The sequence below is a fragment of the Squalius cephalus genome (assembly GCF_949319135.1).
Source record: "Squalius cephalus genome assembly, chromosome: 5".
NCBI lineage: Eukaryota > Metazoa > Chordata > Actinopteri > Cypriniformes > Leuciscidae > Squalius > Squalius cephalus.
This window is the reverse complement of record NC_137126.1, coordinates 37,497,187-37,523,166: the sequence shown is the minus strand read 5'-3', so window position 1 is coordinate 37,523,166 and position 25,980 is coordinate 37,497,187. Positions and strand designations below refer to the sequence as shown.

Genomic DNA, 25,980 nt, shown 5'->3' with positions numbered 1-25,980 from the left:
TGCTACACTGCTGCTGCTGCAGAGCAAGTACAAGACATGCTACTGCCACTTCCTACACGCCACACGCTGCTGTGAGCAAGTAAGACACACTGCTTCTGTAAACTGCTACAGCAGACGCTGACCAAGTATTTGAAGGTTGAGCAGCAAGCACATTGGCTACTGATACTGCAGGAACCAATCAGCTGTGGCCTATAGATGCAATATGTTTGCAAGTGGATTGAGTTAAAGACATCAGCATGCGCCATCTAGAGTTTCATGACAGAACTTTGTAGAATACACAGTCAATACGTTTTTTTTGTTCAATTCACATTACATTGACATTATTGTTACAAAAGATTTTTATTTCAAATAAATTATATTCTTTTGAAGACTCTATTAAAAAAAAATCCTGAAAAAATGATCAGTCAGAAACTGATCAAAAATATTAAGATAAAATAATATTAATAATTATAAATGTTTCTTGAGCACCAGATCCGCATATTAGAATGATTTCTGAAGGATCATGTGACACTGAAGACTGTAATGTAATGCTGCTGAAAATTTAGCTCATGCCATTATAGGAATAAATTACACTTTAAACATATTAAAAATAGGGCTGTCAAACGATTAATCGCGATTAATCGCATCCAAAATAAAAGTTTGTGTTTACATAATATATGTGTGTGTATGGTGTATAATTATTTTCTATATATAAATACACACACATGCATGTATATATTTAAGAAAAATGTGTTATTTATATATAAAATATTTATATATAATATAAATTATATATAATATAAATATATATACACAGTATATACATGCAAATATTTCTTAAATATATACATGCATGTGTGTGTATTTATATATAGAAAATAATTATACACCATACACACACATATATTATGTAAAAACAAACTTTTATTTTGGATGCGATTAATCGCGATTAATCGTTTGACAGCCCTAATTAAAATAGAAAAGTTATTTTAAATTGGATTGATACTTTAAAATATTAGTGTTTAAAAAAAAAAAAAATGTTTTACATATTCTAAATTTAACTTCTTTCAAAAACATTTTGAAAAAATCTTATCGACCCCAAAACCTTAGATGATAGTGAATGTTATACAAATGGTGTACTTTAAAGAGAGAAACCCAGCAGAAACACTCAATTGCAGATGCACACACAATCTCTGGTTCATATCACATTTACACATGCGCTAAGGGGCAATTATAAACTCTTTAACCCTGGACCCTTGCGCAGCTCCAGCGCTGTAGGTTCAGTCTCATGAGAGATCAGACATGGATGGCAGGTGGATCTCTTATGTTCTGAGGGGAGGAGCTAAAGTCTCAAAGTGCAGGGCTTGGCTTGTGTTCAGAATGCATGTTGTGCGAGTGGATCGATATGCAACGCTTCAGCCACAAACACGCAGAGCAGCTGCTTTATCTGAAATCAATGTGCGTGCATGACGCTGTGGGATGGCAGCATGTAGAGCCTATAGGCCGAAACCCACGGCATTCATTAACCTGCACTGCGGTGATGAGGACTAACCACAAAACAAGAGTTCACATCTACATCCTTCCTTTTAAAAATGTGGCCAAAGATCTATGTCTGCGATTCTGGCTGGGTGAAAGTGACGCACCAAAGAACCATTGTATTGTTAAGACGGCTCAATTTCTAGGATCTTATAAACATTCACTGACAATAGAATCAATATGTAACAACAATGCTAAACAAAACAAAAAATTTACATAACTGACCAAGAAAATTAAAATGACTATCCAGCCATGTCTGGTTGAGTGTCATGTTCACTTCTTGTCCAGACACATATCAACAAAAAAAAAACAAAAAAATCAAATGCTGTCTATATTGAGGAAAATTTGCTATTTTCCAGCTGAAGACATGTTGTATTGGACAGTGGGGTGTTATATCATGTATGAAGATACATGGAGCATTTTGTGTGCATTTTTTCATGGGCCACTAATTTAGAAGTTGATGAGAAGAGATGAGAGATGTACTATCTGGGATAAGTAAAACATGGCCACAGGGTCATTAATCATTAACGCATTGACCTTTAATCTGTCACAAGGAACCTTTAAAATTGCACCAAAGTTTCAACATTGAATACTTTTTTGTCCAGTTTACCAAGACTTTTCTGTTGATACTAGGGGTGGGACAAAATATCGATAGGGCCTTGGCCTAGGACTAAAATGTCCTTCTTCATATAATACAATAATTAATAGAGTAGAGGCAAATATCGATATTTTAATTAATAAAATAAGGCGCTCTAAACCCTGCTCCCAGCATCGCTACTTCATGGCTCAACACATGGATGAGGGAAACGTGAACATAAGTTAACTAGTCTAAGAAAAAGAGGTTTATAAAGGGGATGGCAGACAGCAGCGTGAGTAAAATAATAGATGCCTCAGCCACGTTTTAGTCCAGAGTCTGGAAAACCCACACTTAACATTTTCACAGGCATTTTGTTTTCATAGTTAGACAGATATCGTGATGTATCATTGTCTAGCAATATATTGATTATCGCAGAATTGCTGTCTCGTGATATTATCGGTATTGTGAGGTACCCTGTGATTCCCACCCTAAAACTTGGCTGCCTATGGAGTAGAAAGGAAATCGGTGCAACCTGACTAGAGAAAAAAGAGAAAAAAGGCCGTTTTCTTTCCTTTTGCCAAATAGGTAGGAAAACTTCAACACCCATAATGCACTGGGCACGATGCCATCAGGCCACTCCCACCAGTCTGCTATGGATACGCTTGACCAGTGTCAAATACCGCCTTGCTTATAGGAAATACTTCTTAGCAAACTTTTAGTAATAATGGTGTTGACTTGTATTGTTCCCAGGTGCAAGAATTCAAAGAGTAAATGTTTAGCGGGAGTGAGTTACTTTCGGTTTGCAGTAAAGGATCCAGTGCGTTGTAGGCAGTGGCTAAAGGCTGGATGACTACGAATACAATGTTTAAGGTCAAACGTAGGGGGAAAAACAAAGAAACTGCCGTTTTCATGAAAGCCCTGGAGCTGTCAAAAGTCACCAAGACATTTGCAGACAAATAAACATGAATTTCTCGGTCCAGGTAACACAGAGAACGACTAAATATTGTCAATTTACATATAATACTGAGCAGTTAAAAAAAAAAGAAGTGACATCAGGCTCAATAATCCCCATTTCATAACTCACTGCCCCAGAAGCACTGTTTACAGATCATGCAAATACCAAATCTGTAAGCCTTCCTAAGGCTCTGACAGAAATGCACACTTTCTGGATAAAAAACTGATTTGCAACCATTTACAGCCAGAGATGTAAAAATTATCCAAAAATTCTGTATCAGAGCTTTGATCTCATAGACATTACAGAAATAAAAGTGAATATCAAGATATTCCAAATTTATATAAAACGGCTCACAATTTCTATTTCAGGAACATTATATGAGCAAAACACTATGCAATGCAAAATAATTAACAACTTCCAGTACAGAACCTAAAATACCTGATTTCTACATGCCTGGCACTCTAGAGGCGTGAAACTACTTTCGTTCACAGTGGTGTAAAACACTGGTGTGTTGAGCAGGTGCTTATATGACCTATTTTATATAATTGCCTTTCCAGTAAATTCAACTTTAGAACTGCAAACAACACAAAATTCAAAAATCCCATGTACACAGAAACAAACTGATCTCAACCTGACCAAAAGCAACCGCTGTGCAGACTCATCACTAGCATTATTATGCCTTAAAACAGCAACCTACAGGATCAAATAATTACAATTATTCAGTGTGCAATTAACTGGGTCATTCCCATTATGCAGCACCTCTTGAACTCTGAAAAGTATTTCGATTAAAGGTACACCAGACCTTCAGAAATATACGCTGGTCAAGTTCAGGCATCAAAACCATCAATTATAACTTGATGAATTACACAATGGCAAGAGAATTTCCCATCATGCCTGTACAACTGAACAGTGAAATTAACTTAATGAAATGAGTTAATTTCACTCAAATATTACAGATCAAATATTACTAAGTTCATTGTACTTTATAGAAAAAAGTCATGTGAACTCAGTAATTGATTAGCCTATATTAAGCTGAACTTAACTATATTATATTAAACTGAAGAACTGATTATTGCATCAGACTGTAAAAGGAGAATACATGTTGGAATTAAGTGTTATTTGGTGTGTTGTAGCACAAGATTAATTTAGGGAGAGATGTGTTAGTGTAAGTGATTATGTAAGTGTATATAGTCTCCAAGCTTGTTTCATAACCACTTGCTAGCTAGCAGTTAACGTGATGTTTAGTCAATCAAACTGAGCGAGTTAGCTTAGTCAATATTTAAATTACAATGAACTTGTTTGTGTAATACAAAATCAAAATTTAAATTGTGTTTACTTAGCCTAATCTTCGAGAATGTCAACTTAAAATAATGTAACTGATTACCTCAAATTTCTTTTCTTTTTTTAACCTCTGCTGACTTATAGAAATAAGCCTAAACTAATATTTCCATCTTTTAAAATGTTGAATTTAATAAGCCATTCAGCCCTTATGTGTAGCCTACCCACGGGCTCTTTTGTGGATCTTTTACTGTTGTTCACCGCTGTCGCTGTCCATGGTGCTGATGGGATTCGCTACCTGTAGAATATCAGTATAATAAACAAACGTAGCCTACTCGCGTTTCTGTAAATATTTTTTAGCTCTGGGTTCCTCCACCCTTGTAATGTGGGTCAGTTAATCTGAATCGTGGGGGCCCATCGAGAGAATACTGGGAGTCCGTTTATTCCAGTGCCCATTTTCCAATAGCGAGCGGACAGGGGAGGACAGCGCGCGCCTGAATCAGGTCAGCTATAGGGTAGAAGTGTTTCAAAATTGGGGTCCTTGATATTTAACCCACATAACTGTGCGAGAAATGAAATGATAAAGTCTGCTTTCATTGAACTGACGAATTCAGCTCTGTTTACATGAAACTGGTGCTATTGCCTATTCAGGTTTAATGATAGGGTAAACGGCTTCTTTTCTGCATTCATTAGGAATGGGGAATGGGGAGTATGTGTGTGTTCCCCGGACTCACGGCGGGGACGGTGAAAGAGACTACCATACGAGGGATGAATACCAATAGTCTTGTCCCTCCCCCTCCTCCTCCTCCTCCGCCTCCGCCTCCTCCTCCTCCGTAGCTCCGACTGAACGGTGCAGTGGCGGGATGGCGCGCGGATAATAAACTATGCGGGGGCATTCATTATGAAAACTCTAGCGAGGTTCAGTATTCACTGCACATCTGATAACAAGTAGCTCGTGAAACGAGCTGTGGTGTCACGACCCTTCCCTCGAATCGGCTAATGCCAGTGTTTTGTAACGTAAACATACAACATAACGCCTAGACACACACGTGCGCGCGCTGGCAAAGCTTTAAGCAAACCATGCCAGCAAATGGTAAAATCACTATGACAACTTGGACTCTGTACCGGCCTCGCTTCCTGGATTCATCCACACGGACGGTCGCGACACTGGTTCCTGACTGGCTCTCCCGCGTGCGCTGCCGTTACCTTTCCAACAGGTGACGAACTGCGCTTTAATTCACACGCGCTCAGCGTCACGCGCCGTCCGTGATTAATATACCAGCGGGTATTGAGCATGCACGCGGAGAACAACTCGACCCCCGAGTGTCCCTCGCGCAGACAGGCCTGGAGAACAGCTAAATAACGGTGCTGGCAGAGGTGTTTTTAAACAGATGCGAATAAGTTTATGTAGTCTGACAACGAGTAGAACTACAAAGCCGACTGTTTACGACCATCTAATGACTATGATTAACGAGACCCCACAGCCCAGATGCAGCAAATCACGGCTTTGAGGTTATTCGAATGATAATTCTCTACCTCTCTCTATCAATTCGTATCTCTCTCTCTCTCTCTCTCTCTCTCTCTCTCTCTCTCTCTCTCTCTCTCTCTCTCTCTCCTGCTATTGCAAGCTTTCATGTTGCAGATGAGAATGAAAATGTCGTTAAAATCATATCAAATCAATTGAAATAAAGAAAATGAAAACATTTCCTTTACAAAACCCACATCCTTTTATCGTAGCCATTTCCCAAACACAAGCAATGCGGCGCATTCATTAGACCGTTCATTGTTCAATCAAAACGCGTTCCACATACACTCATACACAATCCAATTCACGCCTTTTTCATAACTACCCATATTTTTTTATTCACCAGCATCGGAAAATTGCTCTTATTACACGGGATCGTTCGTTCTCACCGCTGGCTGATTTTGAGAACCGACGGCGCGCATCAGATCAGCCATAAATAAGAACATTTTGGGCTCACCTGCCGAATCGCTCAGCCGGTATCGCATCCGAGCGTGCACTGTAATATTCTCGTATCTCATCGTTCCCACCATCCAACATGCCCCCTTTTTCCCCGTCGAGCCGTATGAACGGCGCTCGGCTCTTCTTGCGTTTTTCTTATTTTCAATTAACGTCAATCTCCCCGGGTCTATTTTAAGCGCGCGCGCTGTGCGCGGTCGCGGACGCAAGGTCAGGAGCGCCCACTGCCACGCGCGTTGCCAGGCAACCAAAGGGACACGAGCAATCTTACAAACCGGCAGCGAAACTAAATAAATAAATAAATAAATAAATAAATAAGGCTGATGTAGGCAGCAAAAGGTCGTCTAATCCAAACCAGACACGAAGCTTATAAATTAAAACAAACACCACTGAGTCATGGGGAAATGAGAGCGTATAATGGCATTGGTGGGGTGTGGCGGGTGCATCACCATTTATTATCTGAATAAAACTCGTAAGATCAGTTTGCAGAGCTGCTGCAATGGGAATAAATACAGAACCTTCGATAATAACAGAATAATAGTGTATTTTTAACGTTTACATTTGTTCATGTGTTTTTAGAAACACATTTAGGCTACTCTAAGGTTAAAAAAAAAAAAAAAAAAAAAAAAAAAAAAAAAGCCGAAATTTAGCTGAAGCTTTTATCCACACTTACAGATACAGTCCTCCTGAATGATGCTGTTTCAATGGATCGAACCAACAACCCTCTGATGATCAGCCCAGGACTTTTGCCGCTACGCCACATCAGCCTTTATTAGTAAACCTTCAGAAGAATTAAGCAGAACTGCAATGGTCATAAAGCTCTAAAAACAGTTTCAGTAAAGCACTTTTCCATTAACCTCTTATTACACAAACCTGTATAACTGCCAGCTGCTGCTGTGCAACATGTACTACATTTGCATGCACAGCAGCAGGCGCCTATTTGCTCAGCAGGTGGCATGTATTGCAATAGTGATGAGGCTTATTTGTAAGTGAGTTATTATCAATAAGATCATCTCTTCATGTTACAGTAATCTAGAATGCAAAGCTTCTGACATGATCCTGGTCTTCTTGTGGTTTAGTGGAACATGTCAGTCAGCAGCGGGAAGCTGTCAGTCCTGATAAAAGATGACATCAAATTAATATGAGGTGTTTTTTTTCAACGTTACAATACTTTCTCCTATCAGCCTAATGTGCACAGACAACCTTAAGAAAGACAAACTGAAATTCCTTGGAGAATGTAAGCATCAATGACAAAAAAAGAAAAAAGAAAAGGATGTTTGAGATAATAATACATATAGTACAAACTCATTGCTTCTGAAGCAAAAAAATCACACATTAGTCAGTAGAAATTTGTCTTAAATCTGTCTTTATTTACAAAATTAAATGTTTAAGTGGGATGCAGTCATGCAGCGGGACAGACTATTGTTTTCGTCAGGATGTATCTAGATCATTTCATTATTTTCTATTCATTCTTTTATTATTTTTAACCAGGAATGGAGGAGGATATGGGAAGAGGGGCATGTCAAGGGAGGCTTTACTGAGGGGAAAGCAGTTTTCATCCTTACTGTACATGCAAGTTCACTTAGAAATCATACAGAAGTCAGTTTATATAAAATCTTCAAAATAAATATGCATTTTACCATCTAAACAAATGTTAAGAATTTCAACAGAGTGGCTTTATCTGGATCTATAAAATCAAAGATCCATGTGTTTTCTTTTCTTTTTTAAATCGGTTTAACAGATATCATACCTCTGTGACAATCACAGTTCATTAAAGTATTTTTAAAACCAAAGTATACAAACTATTAAACATTTTGCTGTTGTTTCCTAAACATGACTTGAAGAACTTATCTATGATAGTGACGAATATGATTTTTTTTTTATATTGTTGTTGCAGATGCTATATGAATGTGTTGTCATTATTTATCTCCTATGTTTAAGAATAAAGTAATATGGCAATAACAATTCAGCATCTTCCACCCTTGTTGGGTTTTGAGAACAGAAAACGGAAATATTCACTCTCTCTCTCTCTCTCTCTCTCTCTCACACTCACACAATATGAATTCACTCTCCCGCTAAAGTAAATGCACTATGAAATAAAAAATCTTAATAAACTGTAAATTGTGAAAGGAAAACAATATTGACATTTGTTCTTGAATGCCATAATGTATCTGAAATTATTATTTACATTATTCATAACATAAGTTGATGAGGACAGAATCACAGCACACATTTTTTAAACAAATTAATGAGCAGAATCCTTCAAAAACATTTACTACAGTTTGCATAATATGTTTGTTTGCAGAAACCCTTTTGGTGTGAGTTTTCATGGAGACAAGCTGACTGTCGCTCATTAAACACTGTCATCACTGATCAGGAGATCAAACTTCTCTATGGTGTGTGTCTATCTCTCCCTCCCTCCTTCACCGTCTTTCCCTCTCATAATAAGCATACGTTTTAAATATGGTTTGAGACCCAGCACCCAGCAGGACATCTCCAGGACTTTGGTGGGATGGCCTGCATGTTTTGTTGTTTTGCCACTGGTTCAGTAAGGCACTGAGAGAGGGTGGGCGGGTGTTTGGTCCATCCGATAGTCTGTCGCGTGATTGGTTCAGGTTGTGGTCAGAGGCGAGAAGACAAATGTTCCGGTGAGATGGGTTTTGGTTGGGTGCGTGTCCACTTTCTAAAGGGAAATCACAGTCGCCTCAAAGAGACGGAGAGTCTATCCCATGCCGCATACGACATGATCAGCAAGGGACAGGCTTCCAATCTGAGAATAAGAAAAGACAGCAGCCCAACCCATTTGAGACTTGCAGGAAGATACGTTCTTTTGACAATAACACAATTCACCGACACCAAAGGCACTGAACTAAATGCAGGAAGTTTGAAGAGATGGAGCCTCTGATTCATGGCACCAACGTAAAGCCACTGTAAGTACCACCAGACTAAAAGTGAGGTCACATTAGTGAAATATCAGCAAAATTTTACAGGTAAAAGGTCCATTGTCTATTGTCAATACTGTATGAAGCACAGCTCGCAGAGAAGTCACTTTCAATTCAAGCAAATTTGCTTGACCAACTTATGCAAAACATGTGCGGGGAAATATTTCGCTTCCGTGCAACATTCCTGATCGGACAGATTCCTATTGAAAATTCCCTAAACAATGGTAAATGTGACCGCACTTTAAGCACTGAATTAGAGAGCACCTCCTATGTGACAGGTTGAGAGGCAGAGGTTTTATGATTGGCCAAATTCTCTTACTGGTAAAACGCCACTATTTCAAATGATATAAATCACAATTTAATTTGTAGTTATTTATTTTATATATGGTTCCTTTTTAATATAAGTAACTATTTATTTTATATACATTATCGTTCAAAAGTTCAAGGTCAGTAAATTAATGGATGGATTAAAATAATTGAAAGTGACAATAAAGACATTTATTATGTTCCAAAAGATTTCCATTTCAAATAAATGCTGTTCTTTTGAACTTTCTATTCAAGGAAGATTAAGTATCACTGTTTTCAATATTGATAATGTAATGTCTTGAGCACCAAATCAGCATTTTAGAAGGGTTTCTAAAGAATGACTGATGTGACACTGAAGACTGGAGTAATTACAGCTTTGCATCACAGGAATATATTACATTTTAAACATTAAATTAGAAAACGGCTATTGTAATAATATTTATTATTATTTACAGCATTTTTGAGAAGATAAATGGAGCCTTGGTGTGTATAGTCTTGCTGACTCCTTTAGAGTATAAGACTTCTCCTTGAAGACCGACCCCAAACTTTTGAGCGGTAGTGTAATTCATTACAAAATGACACGCTCCAACTCTGCTGACTGGGCCACGCTCAGATTTTTTTTTGAATGTTTACGGTGCCTAGGGCAGTTAAAGAGACGAGTGTGATTTCTCAGAACAACTGCTATTCTAAAAACAAATAGCTAACAGCAGCTTTAACACAGTGGAAAACTTTACTCACCTCAGAATTGAACACCAACTCTGATATCATCACTCATCAGAAGTAGACCACCCATCATTAATACCTTTTTTAAGAAATGGTATCACTAGTAACAAACATTCAAAACATACACATAAAACATCCTTAGACGAACCATTATATTTTGACGCTCTCTGTTCCGTAGACGTTATAGCCTTCTCTGTATGTGGTGAAACTTTGTGCAGTGGACGGAGGAGCTGGTTTGAAGTTCTGGGCATTTTTGGCAAGTTTGAGTCGTTTGGTCTCCTGGTGCGACTTATAGCAGAACTCCACCAGAGCCACAGTCATAGCCAGACCCAGACCCCCCACCAGGATATAGAACACGCCGGCCACGTTACTGAGACTCAGCGCGCTGGTCTTATCCTGTGGGGGGGAGACACAGTTAGTACAAAAGTAGTATACTTGGATGCACACCAAACTACTATATAATAACTAATAAAGAACCTTAAACATACGCATGCAAGCTTTCACAACCCAGCATGCACTTATTCACACACATCAGCGTATCCTCACTTTCGATCTCAGGGGTTGCACGACTAATCGACTCAATGGGTCTGCGCCAACTCTACATACATTGGACGGCAGGAGGATCATTTTTGTGTGTATGCTCAAATAATCTGGAAATTATTTAAAGGTGCACTATGTAGTTAAAATTCAAATGAGTCAATACACCATCAATCTTACTTCCAAAATGTGTTTTTGTCTTTCACTATGGTAAGCCTGTTAAAACTGTTTATATTTTCGACCTAGTTAAATGCTTTTAATGCGAAATTGCGTACTTGCGTCACTCTATTCCATGCGTGTTTCGTCATATACGTAAATAGAGAAAAGTTGCTCTGGCTACTTTGACGCATGTGGGAGTGGCATCGGTTAGTTGTCACAACAAGCGAGAAAGGTCATCATGGAGCAACTAAATCTCTTTATTCAAAAATGTATTCAAATCAGCATAGAGCAGTTTACTTTCACAAAGCAGTAATATGCGAACGTTACATAAGTGCTCCGGACATCTGAGATGGTTCATTTTCGAGTTCAAATACAAGCCAAATTTATTGCAAAGCATTGTGAAATTAAGTGAACTTAAGTTAAGTGGCACTCAAAGCCAGACAGAAACCGATTAAGAATTAAAAAATAATAATCTGTAAATTGCAATTTCTCACCTTTCTCTGCTCTTGCAACCCCCTCCATTAATGCAGAATTAGACTTGCCGGAAACAGCAAAGACTGCTGATGTTGAGTCATAAACAAGATAAATAGTGATTCGCCGACTACTGTTCGCCTAGTAAAAAAAGAGTAGTCGTGCAAGCCCTGTTACACACATACCATACGCAACTTGCTTGGAGGTAAAGAAGATGAACTAAATAAAAAGGGGTACTTGAGGGCTGTATTCAAAAGGGCATCAAATCATTATGAGGTGTGCCCAGAGGTCAAAGGTTAATGGATTAAAAGCTCAGGCAGCTCAAGAGAGGAAGAAGTTATTCCCTCTCTCCTCTCATACCTTCACTCTACTGGCCAGAGAGACAGTGAAACACTGCCCTCGAACAGAATGGAAACAAAACTCACACACACACACAGACAGACAGACACACACACACACACACACACACACACACACACACACACACACACACACACACACACACACACGAAGAGCCAGCTCTGAGCCTGTTGCCCCCTCTAGAGGTGAAGTTGAGTCAGTACAGAAACATGACAAATAAGCTGCCACCAGAGAGCTACAGTCGGATCCTCTGGCTTCTTCGGTCTGCCATCTTAACAGAGGAAGTAAGGAAGAGGAGAAGGAGGGGGGAAGAATATTGATGTTACTATGGCAATTCCCCTCTCTGAACTACTTCTGCAAGCTTCACAGCCTTCAAAACTCATTAACAGACACCTGCATGCGACCATCGCCACACCTCAAAACACAGACAAGCCTCAACAGGACTCGGTTCTGCTGCTGTGACCACCAGCCTGGCTGTCTACGAAACACTCTGACACACACAAACATGGTCTGTCTTCACTAGAAGCCTGTGAAAGGGCACCATAGCAACCGAGGACTGGGAGTGTAGCATTACGGTCTTGAATGCAAAGCTAGAGACCCGTTTTCCCTCGAATACGGTTACCATGGTTACAGGCCCATATAGTCAGTGGTATAGCCTCGTAACGGATCTGCTGTGCTTATGCACATGGGACATGTTTTCAGAGTTAATTAACTTTCTTATCAGACTGGATTACATTGAGAATTGGGATAAAAGAATTGCAACTAGAGTCTCCAGGCAAACACGCTTTCCTGCACGTGGTCTTTATTAAACCGATGCCACTGGCTAATACAGGGGGCGCTGTGCAGTTCCATAAACTCAATCAGGACTGGAAATAAAATGACCAGGATATGTCCCTGGTATGTACAATTCACTTGAACAGAATGTATTCATCTTCACATGCTATATGGCATTCAGTCTCCCTTCATCTGGCCAATTAGAAATACTTTCAGAATGACTGTGCTTCTTTTAAGTTTTCATTCTGTTGATTAATATCTATGAATGTTGCCTGGAGACCATTTATAAACTAATTGGTTAACGAAACACCAACAATATTGAGAATGAGGCCATGTCACAGCAGCAGAAGAGGAAAAATTGAATGAACTACTTAATTGCTAAATCACTGTTATGAATGCTTACTACAAAATACTTATGTAACACTTAATTACTACATCATTAAGATAATGAATCTCGAACACTGGTAAGAGCTTCCTTAATGTGCCATTTCTCCTTTTGTGTGTGTGTGGGTGGGTGGATCTGTTGTGTTGTCTCATTAATGCTAAAGGTTTTGATATTTGCTACATTTGTAAAGAGGCTTTCAAAAGAAGGGGCCAAAATGAAGTGAATCCAGCTGGAGCCAAATCCACTAAATCCATTAAAACCAGTAAGGCTTGTTATGATGTTTGTAGAATATGAATATGTTTGTTGGCAAATGAATGAGCAGACTAACCTTACTCCCAGAGTCTTTGGTCCCACATTCACCCTTATCGTACCACCACTTGTTTTTCAGCTTGTCTAAGATGCCTTGTTCACTGAGTTTCAACACTGCAAGGTTTACAGGAGTTCTTCACGAGGGGAAATAACATAAATAACATGGCACCATTATGTTATTTTATGTTATTAAAACTTAAACCTACCGAATATCTGTTAACCAAAGCGATACTGTAGGACACCTGGCCTTGTGCTGTTGATATCGTAGACAGCGAAAGAATAAGAGAGGGAGAGATGGAGAGAGAGAGAGGGAATGCAGGCAGGGCTAGCCTCAGTGTTACCTTCGACCTTTGACCTGGCAGTGCTACCTACTGTTATCGCTTTGAGTAATCGGCACTCACTGTTCCAACAGAGGCAGAGAGAGTAACCATGGTAACACAGCCAAACAGAGCATAATTACAAAGAGCATTGGGCAGATGAGTTTGGTTATTGTAATTGTGGTGTGAATGCAGCTTTTCTAACCCAGTATTCAGCAAGCCGGATCCATCGGGAGAAAAAACCCTTACTTGACTAACAGATAAACAGGACCCAGCAGTCAGAAGGGGAACCGGTCTGTGGTGGGTGAGGGCTGAAGCCAAACATCTTACAAACGAAAACACCAAGCCCTTATGAAAGTCAGCACATAAATAATAAACAGAATATTAATATTCGCGGGACATTCGTAGATATTTGCATAACGCATCCTATGGCAAATTTTATTGGTAAAAAAACATTAGTTTAAACGAAAGCAGACAAAATAATGGAAACGAAGATGTTGCTATTCCTTCTGGACATTTCCGTTTGTAAGATGTTAGTATGTCATCAGCAGGACTGCTGGGAAACTCAGTTTATTTTCCTTCTGCTAAATGATGAGAGTTGTAATCCAGCAAAGCAAATATACCATACTTACCACCGTGACACAAGCCAGCTTCGGACCTCGAATGGTTTGACACCTGACGAATAATACCTTGAAAGAATGAGATCTGTTTATGGAGAGATGGACCTAATGCTTGAGTACATTCAACTCGTACAGTATGTTTACTTATATTAGAATTGAAAATCCACACTTTTATTCAATGCAACAGCACTGTACAAATATGGTTTCTCCAATTTTATTCCAAATTTTAAATAAATGACTAAATATTGTTCCTACTGTACTTCAACAGGGTGCTCTCGTCAGAATGAAGTGGCCATGGTTGAATTCTGTTTTCAGCATACACGGGTTCGAGAGCACATGACTCTATGATGAGCTTCAAAGAACTCAGAAGTGTGTCAAATCGCCAACAGCTAAAAAAAAAGGGTTTTCAGTAATTCATATGTGAAAAACGGGCCCCTGATTCCTACATTCATCAATACATCCTATGTATTGGGGTGGATTTTCACCACTGTTTTTGTACTGTACTGTACTGTATGTTTGTTCTGTAAAGCTATATGCTATATGTGTTGGAGTTGTTTTTAATTTTGCTATGTGTGCTAATAATAGTATAATATACTTGCTAGGTTTGCTGAATTACTCCATTCATGCATTTTGGATCAGACTCAGGTCAATAAATGAGAAACATGCAGTTGTGATGTCATAACAGACTAGACACCCTCCACCCAGCATGCTCAACTTATCAATGCACGGACTAGGCGGCCATCTTCCTCTGAGTTTTTAGAGCTCAGACGCCACTCATGAGAGAGAGCCAATTACTGTAGTGAACCTGCTTTTGAAGACCAATCAGGACAGAGTGGGGCTACCTTGCCCTCATGATAGGCTGAACACAGGGTGACCATTCTGCAGGCACAGGGGCTAAAGAAAAGTGGCCATAAATTAATTTAGAAGTGTGCGTGTATATATATAATGAATAATGAATTTGTGCTTGTTTGTGGTTTTCTGTGCATTCGTATGCAGATGAAAATGTGCGTTTAGTGAGTCTACAATACGGCACCAGATCTTTCTCCACCTTTGATTTCTAGGAGTGTTTAATTAGAATTCTCACGTTTTCCTGTGATGTTTTAGTCCCTTCAGGACTGTCTGTCCCAGTGGTCTTATATTTTTTCTTTAATCCCACCAACAAGGGAGCTACGGCTTTTCCATGGATTACACGCCAATTCAGGGAATAATCTGAGAGAGCTAGCAGCTCCAAAAGGATTTGCATACTTGTAGCAGGGAGTTGGCCAAAGGCCAAAGATCAAAGATGGCGTCTTTTAAAAAAAATCTGTCATCTGACTATTTGATTGGAGATGTGAAGATACCAAAAGTCTTTGCATTTCTCTTTTGCCACTACCAGAAATATGACACTAACAAACAGACACTCGACATATAGTGCCCTCCAGATGTTTGGAAACACCATAGGCATAGTGATGTGGACAATATCAGCATAAATATTTGTCATTTGTGAAGACTTTGCATTGACAAGGGACAACTATCTAAACTGTGTTCTAATTGGTCTTTTTGTGTACTAACCTTAATAGGCAATCAATTGGTAAAGCTATGAAGGCATGCTGACCCAATACTCTGCAAAAAAGAAACTCGAGTTAAGTTTATCCAGTATTTAGGCCTTACAGCTGACTGTGGCATGCATATATTGCCATTAATATTTAATTAAGAACAAATTCATTATTTCTGGTCTTCAATGATAACTGCAAGTTACGTGCATGCATTTACACCAAAACATGTTACATTCATGTTGATATTGTCCAAAAATGCCACTTTACTTAGGGCATTTCCAAATTTTTAGAGGGTATTGTAAACTGCAACCTAAACACGTAATCCCAACTACGCTAAACTACAGCTCCAAAACTAGGGATCATTTACCTAGAAATGGAAATTCTGTCATCACTTACTCTCCCTCATGTCATTCCAAAAAAAAAAACACTTTTTATGTTCCACAGAAGAAAGAAAGTCACATGTTTGGAGCACACTAGTACAGTAAATGATGACAGAATTTAAATTTTTGGGTGAACTATCCCTTAAACATAATAATAAACATCAAATAGGCTCATCCAATTCTCTGTGCTACAGACATCCATTTTCCAGAGCAGTTTTGGTCTTGTTTGCACTATCTATTAGATCCCCATTCTTCTCTATTTTTTCTTTCTGTTGATAGCCATTAAATCCTGGAGCCTTGGTATACACAAACAACACTACATTTTGTGATGGTCTGATGTTACAGATCAGAGGAGAGCCTAGTCTATTCTACCTAGAACAAGCTGCTTGTTTTACCACACAAACAAACCCGCGAAGCAGGTTCGCAAGAACCTAACCATCCTAATAAGCTCCGCTCTCGGTGACCCTGACCTCGCTCTACACATCCACCCACCGAGTCTTTATTCCTCTCCTCCTCTGCTTCCTTTCCTCCATTAGCCAAGTAAAGGTTCACATCTGATCACAGTTTGCCTTATTACGTAATCTCCAAAAAACATTACATTAGCAGCGCTGACAGTAACTGCGGCCGTCGCAGTGGTGTTAATGTCCTCGGATCATTAAGCTCAGTTTGCTCGTGTCCACCCCTGAGGGTCAGGGTACTGTTGCCGGAGGTCATAGGTCACAGCCTTGCCGATTACTCGTAGCTAGGAAATGGTTGTTTGGGTGAGATTGAGGCTGACCTTCGAGTCCCCTCCCCCGCTGCCGCACTCTCCCTTGTCGTACCACCATTTATTTTTCAGCTTGTCCAGCAGGCCCTGCTCATTCAGCTTTAACACCGCCAGGTTTACAGCGCTTCTTCAAACGAATAAACACATAGCTCGTAAGAAAAGGGACAGGTTCGTGAGAAATCTAATGAGACTGCAGCAACTGGCAGTTGCTCTTTTGTTAGGGGTCAATACAAAGGAGAGACCAGTTAACTGGTGAAGTGGTTGGACCGTTTGATTGGTTAATTGCGTCGGCTACTGGGTACAGACAGAAGCGTGTATGCAAGTGAGGTGTGTGTAGTGCCGAGTGGAGAGAGAAAAACAGAAAGAAGTGAGAGAAAGAAAAAGAGGTTGAGTGCTTGTGAGTGATGGGAAGGATGCAAGGACAGTCCGTTGCCAGGAGGACAAGAAACAGTATATGGCATGACATGCATGGAAGCAGGCAGAACAGCGCCAGTGCAGAGAAAAAAAACCCAATCCAACCACACAAATATTACAGAACTGCAATCACAGCACAAAGCGAAGGACAGAGAAGATTTAAAGGGAGGAGGAGGACAGGAGAAAAGGGTGTAGGAAATCAACAGCAACAGGCATCACACTGTAAAAATGGACTGTAAATTAACAAGTTAAATTACATTTCTGTAGAGAGAAACACGGTAAAACATTAACACGACAGACATAACTTAAAAAAAAAAAAAAAACTTGACACACAAGACACGGTTACCTTGTCATTTACCACAAGAGAAAGAGAGACAAGTAGAGTGATAAACAAAAAAGAATGAAAAAGAGTTTGAGGTAGAGAGATTGAGAAAAGGTGGAAGGGTGAGAGAATAAGAATGAAAAACAAAACATGAAGACAGAGAGAAGAGAGAGATGGTGGAATCAGGGTAGGTGGAATACTATAACAACAGAGGGAATTGTTATATTATTCCACCCACCTTAATGCCGACCCTTTGGGCGTGGCCACACCGTAGCCCTTGGAGTCCAGGTTCCCTCCCACCTTCATAGTGTCGCAAGGCTTTCTCTGCTCGATGTATTCGTTCATCGTGGACTCGAGCAGGAACGCAAACTTCCCCTTTGACTTGCGCACACGAGCCACTCCGTCGGGGGTGGTCTTAACGAACACGGAAGGCTCAGCGGACTTCATGTAGGACCACATCTTCTCGTAGACGGCGATCTTTGAACGCTGAAAGAGAAAACAGAAAGGAAATTAATGGAAAGGTTAGGAAAGATAGAAATGTGTTCTATGGAGGTTCAGAGAGATATAAATGGGTTTTATGACAGGCTAAAATGTCTTCTCAGCAAGGGATGGACAGGGACTGGGACTTACACCAGCCCATCATTAGCCACCACTGATAATTTTCCACTATATTATTAGAAAATAGCTCATTTTTGTTACATATATATCCTGTAGTCCAGGAGCATTTCTAGCTTTTCATCAGTACACATACAGAACCCTCCCATATGCTATGGTCTGCCATTTAAATGCTCATCAGATTTAAAACCAAAAACATAATTTAAATCAAGAAACATTGATTTAAAAATGACCTACAAACATCTGGTGTATAAATGAATGTGTGAATATGTTTTTCTTGAGTTTCAGTTGTCTTACAACATGTACATCCCACCCTAGACACATTGCCAACTAAAGACCTCAAACTCTCCTCTCAATGAGTCTTTTGTACAAGATCCTTCAGGGACTTTTGATCTTGGAGCCTCCTTCAATAATGAGACTAAACCTGACAAGAGCAGAGTATAAAATAATAGAAGAAAAGACAGAAAATTAAGAGCTCTTGAAATAATCACTGCAAAGTTCCCTCACATTCTCTAGAGGAAGAAACATCTGCCATGCTTGCCTGTCCAAGGCTTTTCCTTTCGCTGACATTAAAACAAGCCCTGTATCTGGAGTTAAAGTACATGACTATATTAAGAAAAAACCTCAGCAATTCAACACACAGTTATCCAACACAAAATCCTCACACTCAGAATGCACAGAATGAATGAATGAATGAATGAATGAATGAATGAATGAATGAATGAATGAATGAATGAACAGATACATTATGGTTGTACTAATACTTCTGTCCTTCTGCAAACTTAAGTTTCATAAACCAAAATATTCTGTGTCCATCTCTTGTGAGACTAGATATAAATGGCCATGTAGCGGACAGGATATCTCTGGGGTAAACACACACACACACACACCTAAGTTTATTAGGACAGATACACACACTCCTGCTTTTATAGGACACAGTTTTACACACATACACTCACAAGTATCGTACACGCAAGTAGGTTAACTTGACCTACACACAGATGGTGTATGAGTGAATGTGTTTTTCTTGCGTTTTCAGACACAAACTGTAGAATTCAAAGGGGGCCATTTCTGTGCCAATGGTGACACAAAACAAATGCAAAAATAATGACTCTTTTCAGACCTCTGACATGATAAACATATAGTCCAAATTAACACTATTAGATGAGTGATTATTCCCAAAAATGCTCCTTTAAACGATGTATTGAGAGCTAACTAGATGCAATGACTATCAGTCATTTAAAATTTACACAACCTTTCAAAAGTTTGGGGTCGGTACAATTTTTTATAGAAGTCTTCCCTTATTTGATAAAAAATACAGTAAAAGTAATGTTTAAAAAATATTGAAATAACTGTTTTCTTTAATATATTATGAAATACATTTTTCTTTCCTGTGATGGCAAAGCTGAATTTTCAGCATCATTACTCTTTTAGTGTCACATGATCCTTCAGATATCATTCTAATATGCTGATTTCATGATCAAGAAACATTTCTTATTGATATTAATGTTCTTATTATCAATTGTCAATGTTGTGATGCTTAACATTTTTGTGTGGAAACTGATACTTGATTTTTTGGTCAAGTCAAGTCTAGGGATGCACTGATATGAACATTTTGGCCGATACCGATAATTCTTTATATTTGAAAGCCGATGACCGATATATTGGCCGATAAATCTAAATCCAAATTTGTATAAAATTTTGAGAGCCTGATTACAAAAATAAAAGTCTCACCATTAAAAGCCATGTCCCAAGCACAAAATTACGATATTCTCATTATAATTTTATGTAACCTATATGACAGATTTTTCACTTCGTATGTTGCACTTAACTGTATTTTCCTTTTTGAAGGGATTCCAATGATATTTCAGCAAATTCAAAAGCATCATGGCGAACAGTGCGCATCAGAAGAGTCTCAGCTGAAGGAAATAATACATTATTTAACGGCTTTTATATATCGGCCACAATTTTCTTTTTGGGCCGATAACGATAACAGTAAAAATGAACATACATCGGCCGATACCGATATGGTGTCCGAAATATGGTGCATCCCTAGTCAAGTCAAGTCACCTTTATTTATATAGCACTTTTTACAATACAGATTCAAAGCAGCTTTACAGTGATAACAGGAAAATAATGCAACCAAGTTTGTTTCGGCTGTACAGCAGATCTAAAAGAAAATAGTAAAAGAAAATTTGTAATGTAAATGTCTTCAACATCACTTTTGATGAATTTAATGCATCCTTGCTAAATAAAATAGTCATATGGGCCTCTTTACGATCATTTTATGGTGTTTTTGCATCCTTTTTGAAGTTTGAAAGGGTCAGACCTCACTCACTGTAATTCCATGGACATTTTTCTTTTGTATTCCATGGAAGAAATAAAGTCATCAATTTTGGAATGACATGAAGATGATTATTCCTTTAAATCACTTTACTTGTGGGGTCCGTTTGGCTGCCAGAAAATATGCACATTGTTTTTTCTACGTAAAAACCTAAACTCAAACCAGCATCACCATCTAATAAGTTGAATCGTCTTCATTACTTGCTAGTACAGACAGGAAACAGAATTCACTTCTATTGACATGATGTTTTTTTATATTTCTGAAATAATAAGTTATGAACACAAGGTGGAGACTGTCTCCACATCACATTCAGTCCAACTCCATGTCAGCTGCTCTCCTGTCATCTCTGCTCTGATCCAGTGTGTTAGCAGATGACAACTCATGAAAGAGAGAAGAGCAGAAGGCATCTCATTTCATGTGTTCTCTCTCTAAAACTCTGACTCCAACCACTCTATAGGGGGTCTGCGACGTGACAGTGACTGTGAGTGACTGATTAAGTGAATGCATGAGTGTGTGCACATGTATATCTGCTTTCACACACACGCATTCGCGAGTAATCGTGACATTAAGGTGAAATGACAGGATGAGCTCATCAGCAGTGTTGTATCTGGGTCATCTTAAAACTGCCCTGTTCCCTGTCATCTCAAAACACATGGGCAGACAAGAACACACACTCTGCCCCCTGGCTAACTCACTTGAAAACGGTTTATGGCAAAGATTCAGTAAAACATGTTTTCAGTCAAAGATGGTTTGTCCACATGTCTGTGGTGACATGTCTTTGTCAGATTGCCAGTAGTCTGTCATCATATTTTATTGTCAGAATTTCTTGCACAAAAATATGTGCTTTCCTTGATATCACCTATTTTAGTATTAAAGTTACTTAACACCATGTCTACACCAGACGTGAGCGGCCCGATGCAACGGCACCAAAGCAAATAGAATACGCAATAAGAACCCATAATAATCAGTGATGCTGTCTACACTGGATCCGGCAGGACACAAAAAATCCCGACAGTGAACTGATGTCCCGTTTTATTTCTGATGTACTCCAAGCACTCGTGCTACTTCTGACACAAAGAACAAATAGATTTGCAACAGTCGCTTTGTTGCGTCCAGTGTAGACATGCTTCAAGCTGTTGCGGTGCAGTGCGACAACTTCGCTAACTAATCGTTTAAACTAAACTAAACTAATGTTTCTGACTATTGGGTGCTTTAATAATAGAGTTGTGTTTACGTGACATCATTGTGTGGTTATGTAAACAAACTGGTGAATCGTTTTTTTAACCAGTTTATTGAAACGAAATGTCAGAAAAAAACAGTTTGCGGAAAAGAATCGGACTTCCCATCTCTAGGTGTTAGGCAACAATCATTTATATTCTTGCTCCTCTAATGTGTAAAGTAAGCCAATAAAGTATGACATTTATAAATTGTCATCATAGCAATATCACATACTCCCTCAATCCTATATATCAGTGTTTTTCAATCCTGTAACAAAGTCCCTTCCAATAGTGCACATTTTGAATGTCTCCTTTAATTGACAAATTCAGTTCAGCTACTATGGCTAATGAGTTGAATAATGTACATTAGGCTTTGTTCAGACAGGCAGATTTTTTTTTTTGGCACATCCATTTAGTTATTTAGCAAGGATCCATTGAAGGCACAGTATGTAAGTTTCACCGCTAGAGGTTGCTTATTCAAAACAATAACAAAGGTATGAATTAGTGCTTTGGGTTTAAGAAAAGCATATTACAAATAAAATGTATTATTATTATTATTAAGTCATAGATTGATGCCGTGAATGAGCGTGGAATCCTGGGAGTTGTCGTCTTCACCTCCACAGCAGAAGGAAAGTAATCCGAAGGGACTAAGGCAAAAATCCTATTCATAGACAAGCTAATTTATTAAAGTTTTATTAACAGTACTGTGGTATGAAGCAGGGCGGGGCCGAGAGCCGTGGGAGTGGAACGAGGCCAGCAGAGCGAATGCTAATGAGAGGTACCTGTGCGAGTCACCACACACCGTTCTCGAGTCCCATGGAGGAGCTCCGGAACAGTCGGCCGCTGCCGCTCCTTTCGTTTGGTTGTTTATGTTTATTTTACAATTAATGTTATGTTTAATGTTTGCCGGTTTGGTTCTTCTTCCCTAAACTTGAACTTTGTTACAGTTACATTTGATCACTTAAAATCATGTTATTTTAATTCATTCTAATGAAACAGCCGCAAGTGCTGAATTACTACACAAACAGGTCACTTTATTTGACAAACTAAAATTGTGAGGTAACCCAACTCTATTTTACTTGGTCAAAACAATCATACTAATAATACATTTGAGTGTGTTGAAAGTTATGTTAATGTTACTGGCTGGTATGAGACACTGCACACTGCAGTCAGCTAGATCGATATTAGAATATCATATTAATAAAAGCTGGGTTGCTTACATGGCATGCAATTCATTTTAAAACATTGTATGGTGGAGAAAATGCTGTATTATTGTTACAAATAAAGCTCTTTCTGATTATGTTAGCAACTTGACAAAATAGTGTTGTCTGATTTACCTTTTAGGTACAAATATGTTACTATATGAACTATATAACAATGATTAGTTTTCTGTCTAGAAAAGTATCCAAACTGTCGCTCACCTGTCTAATTTAACATACCGGTAATATATTAAAGCGTCTTTTGGTGTTTCCATGGTTTCTACGGAAGTAAAACTGGAAATCGAGGGTAACACGTCACGGATATCATATGACATCATTGACAGGCTACGAATGACACGGGTCGTTACACTAGTTAAAATAGCTGATTCTCCAGATTTAAATATTGTTGGAAACATTTGGGATAGTGTAAGTACACAAGTCAACTAAATATATAACTTTGTTCTAGTGGTTTTTGGATATTTTAGTCAAGGAATCTTACATTTTGTGCCTTTAAATAGATCAAAAGTTAAGTAAAAACCTTTACATTCTTACAAAAAATGTCTATTTCAAATTTTCTTTGATGAACTTTCTATTCATCAAAGAATTCTGCATTTTTTTTAATCATGGTTTCCATAAAAATATTAAACAGCACAACTGTTTTCGACATTAATAAGAAATGTTTCTTGAGCACCAAATCAGCATATTAGAATGATTTCTGAAGAGTGAAGCAATGATGATGAAAATTCAGCTTTGCCATCACAGGAATAAATTGCGTTTTACTGTATTTTTGATCAACTAAATGCAGCCTTAGGGAGCATCAGAGACTTGAAACATTAAAAAAATCATACCAACCCCAAACTTTTGAATGGTAGTGTAGATGTAAATAAGATCAAGATATGGTTGGGAAACAATGGCACTGAACACTATTTTTACTATCATCAATAACCACACCAGCTTGGCTAAAAATGGTGGTAATATTGCATTTGATAGAACATTTCTATTGCTGTCTTACCCTGAAGAACTCTTTAGTGGAACCGGAGTCGAGCGTTCCGTAGGCGATCTCAGTCTGCTTGGCCAGGTCTTCTGCGCCCTCTATAGGCGAGACCATCCTCTCCACAGTCAGGAAAGCAGCCAGATTGGCAGTGTAGGATGAAATGATGATCAGAGTGAAGAACCACCACACACCTCCAACAATACGGCCAGACAGAGACCTGAGAGAGACAGGGAGTGAGGGAGAGAGACAGAGAGACAATAGGAGAGCAAACAAATCCCCTGTGAAAGGTTAACAATTAATACACACATATTAAAGCTATTACTGCTGATAAATGATGCAAAGGTCTTCAAGCTACGGACAAAACAATCACTCAAAGTACAATTGAAGCTTCTGTTTGGGCAGGTCTCCCTAATGAAGGGCCGGAAGAAAGATGAGGATGAGAACAGGGTCACAAAGATCACCTCAAGAATGAAAGACAAATCCAAGAGGAATTTGGTGAGTAAGATGGACAGGAAAATCAAATGACTGAATAGAAGAACGATGGAATGAGTGAAGAGGGCTGACAATCCTCCACTGAAACAGTTTATAAACACCAAACTGCTGACAGTAAAATAGAGACATGCAGCAAGAACACGGTAGCCCTCCAAGAAAGAGAGAAAGACAGTGAAAGAGAGAAAATCTGTACATTTTACAGTCAACACATGGTGAATATAAATTATTTTAGCTGTTGTCAAGCATCACTTAAAGCAGTGGTTCTCAAAGCGCAAGACAGTTCTCAAATATTGTTTACTTACAGTATGTTTGAAACATGACAATGAGTAAATAACTGAATTTTCATTTTTTGGTGAACTAACCTTTTTATCATTGCGCCTGTAAAGCAGTATCATTTGTTTATCATTTCATTTATTTCTGGATATCATAAAAGACATTTCCTGTTTTATTTCATATATTTTTGCCAACTTTTTTCAGTGAAGACTGTAACTTTTCATAATTCACCAAACATGCTGGATCATTATCCAAAACATGCAGTTTTCATTGTGTTTTTAAAAAGAATTTAATATTTTATTATTAAACAGCAAGCATTTGAATAAAAACTTCATAAAGTAACTGCACATGACATTGGTTCATGTGCATTAAATTGTTTGTTGTTTTTCCTCATTTTTAAGTTGCTTCGTACAAAAGCATCTAATAAATGATTATATGTCATTATAAGTGCCAAAACTTGGCAGCAATACTGATAGATTATTATATTATTGGCTGAATGTGGAGCGAAAGTTTCTTTAGTTCCAAAGAGGAGTGAAAAAAAGAGAGAACCACTGATTTAACAAGCTGTATTTCAAAAGAGGAAAAGTGGAGAAAGACAGGAACAGTTGTAGTGACAATATTGTGACTGATGAGTGTTTGAGTGAATGAATGAAGTGACACAATGATAGAATGAGTTAAGGGTTAGGAGATAAGCTTTAGCTTACTGACAAGTGAAACACCCCAAGTAAAATAACATATATGCACCATGAAATACGAGACAACCATAAAATGCAAAGATGAGGGGAGAGAGAAAGATGAGGATGGAGAGACAAGAACGGGCTAAATAATACACCAACCTTGGCGAGATATCGCATCCTTGCTGCATGAAAGCTCCAAGAGAGAACCAGAGACTGTTAAAGATGCCAAAGTCGTTGGGCGGGTCAGGTGGCGTCTGCGGATCCTTCGCCTCTTCATTCTCGTCCAGGTGCCATTCGTATGGACTGAAACGACTCACCAGGAAGAGAACCACGCTCACACCGATATATGCAAACACGATACACATCCAGATCTCATAGGCCAATGGGTCTAGGAAGGAGAAGACTCCCGGTTTGGACTTCTGTGGTTTCTTGATCATGATGGAAATGCCCAGACTCATGAAGGGCTTGGAGAAATCTATCACCTCCTCCCGGACAAGGGTTATAGTGAGAGGAGCCACAGCTATATCTGCCCTCTGGAAACAT

General features: G+C 38.8%; 1 protein-coding gene across 4 annotated transcripts in view; it reads right to left on the bottom strand.

Moving 5' to 3' along the window:
- Positions 1 to 7,651: 7,651 nt before the first annotated feature.
- gria3a (glutamate receptor, ionotropic, AMPA 3a) overlaps positions 7,652 to 25,980 on the bottom strand; it is a 37,692-nt gene continuing 19,363 nt past the window's right edge. Inside the window, exons 11-16 of one of the 4 annotated variants that reach the window (XM_079872523.1) lie at positions 25,597 to 25,970; positions 24,014 to 24,212; positions 17,865 to 18,112; positions 16,903 to 17,017; positions 10,426 to 10,673; positions 7,652 to 9,076 (exon numbers count right to left, since the gene is read on the bottom strand). In XM_079872523.1, the coding sequence (XP_079728649.1) occupies positions 10,428 to 10,673; positions 16,903 to 17,017; positions 17,865 to 18,112; positions 24,014 to 24,212; positions 25,597 to 25,970 (1,182 nt within the window). In that variant the 3' untranslated portion in view covers positions 7,652 to 9,076; positions 10,426 to 10,427. Of the gene's footprint in view, positions 9,077 to 10,425; positions 10,674 to 13,291; positions 13,407 to 16,902; positions 17,018 to 17,094; positions 17,428 to 17,864; positions 18,113 to 24,013; positions 24,213 to 25,596; positions 25,971 to 25,980 lie in introns of those variants that run through there. The other 3 variants (XM_079872524.1, XR_013821352.1, XM_079872525.1) reach the window with 3 other exon arrangements.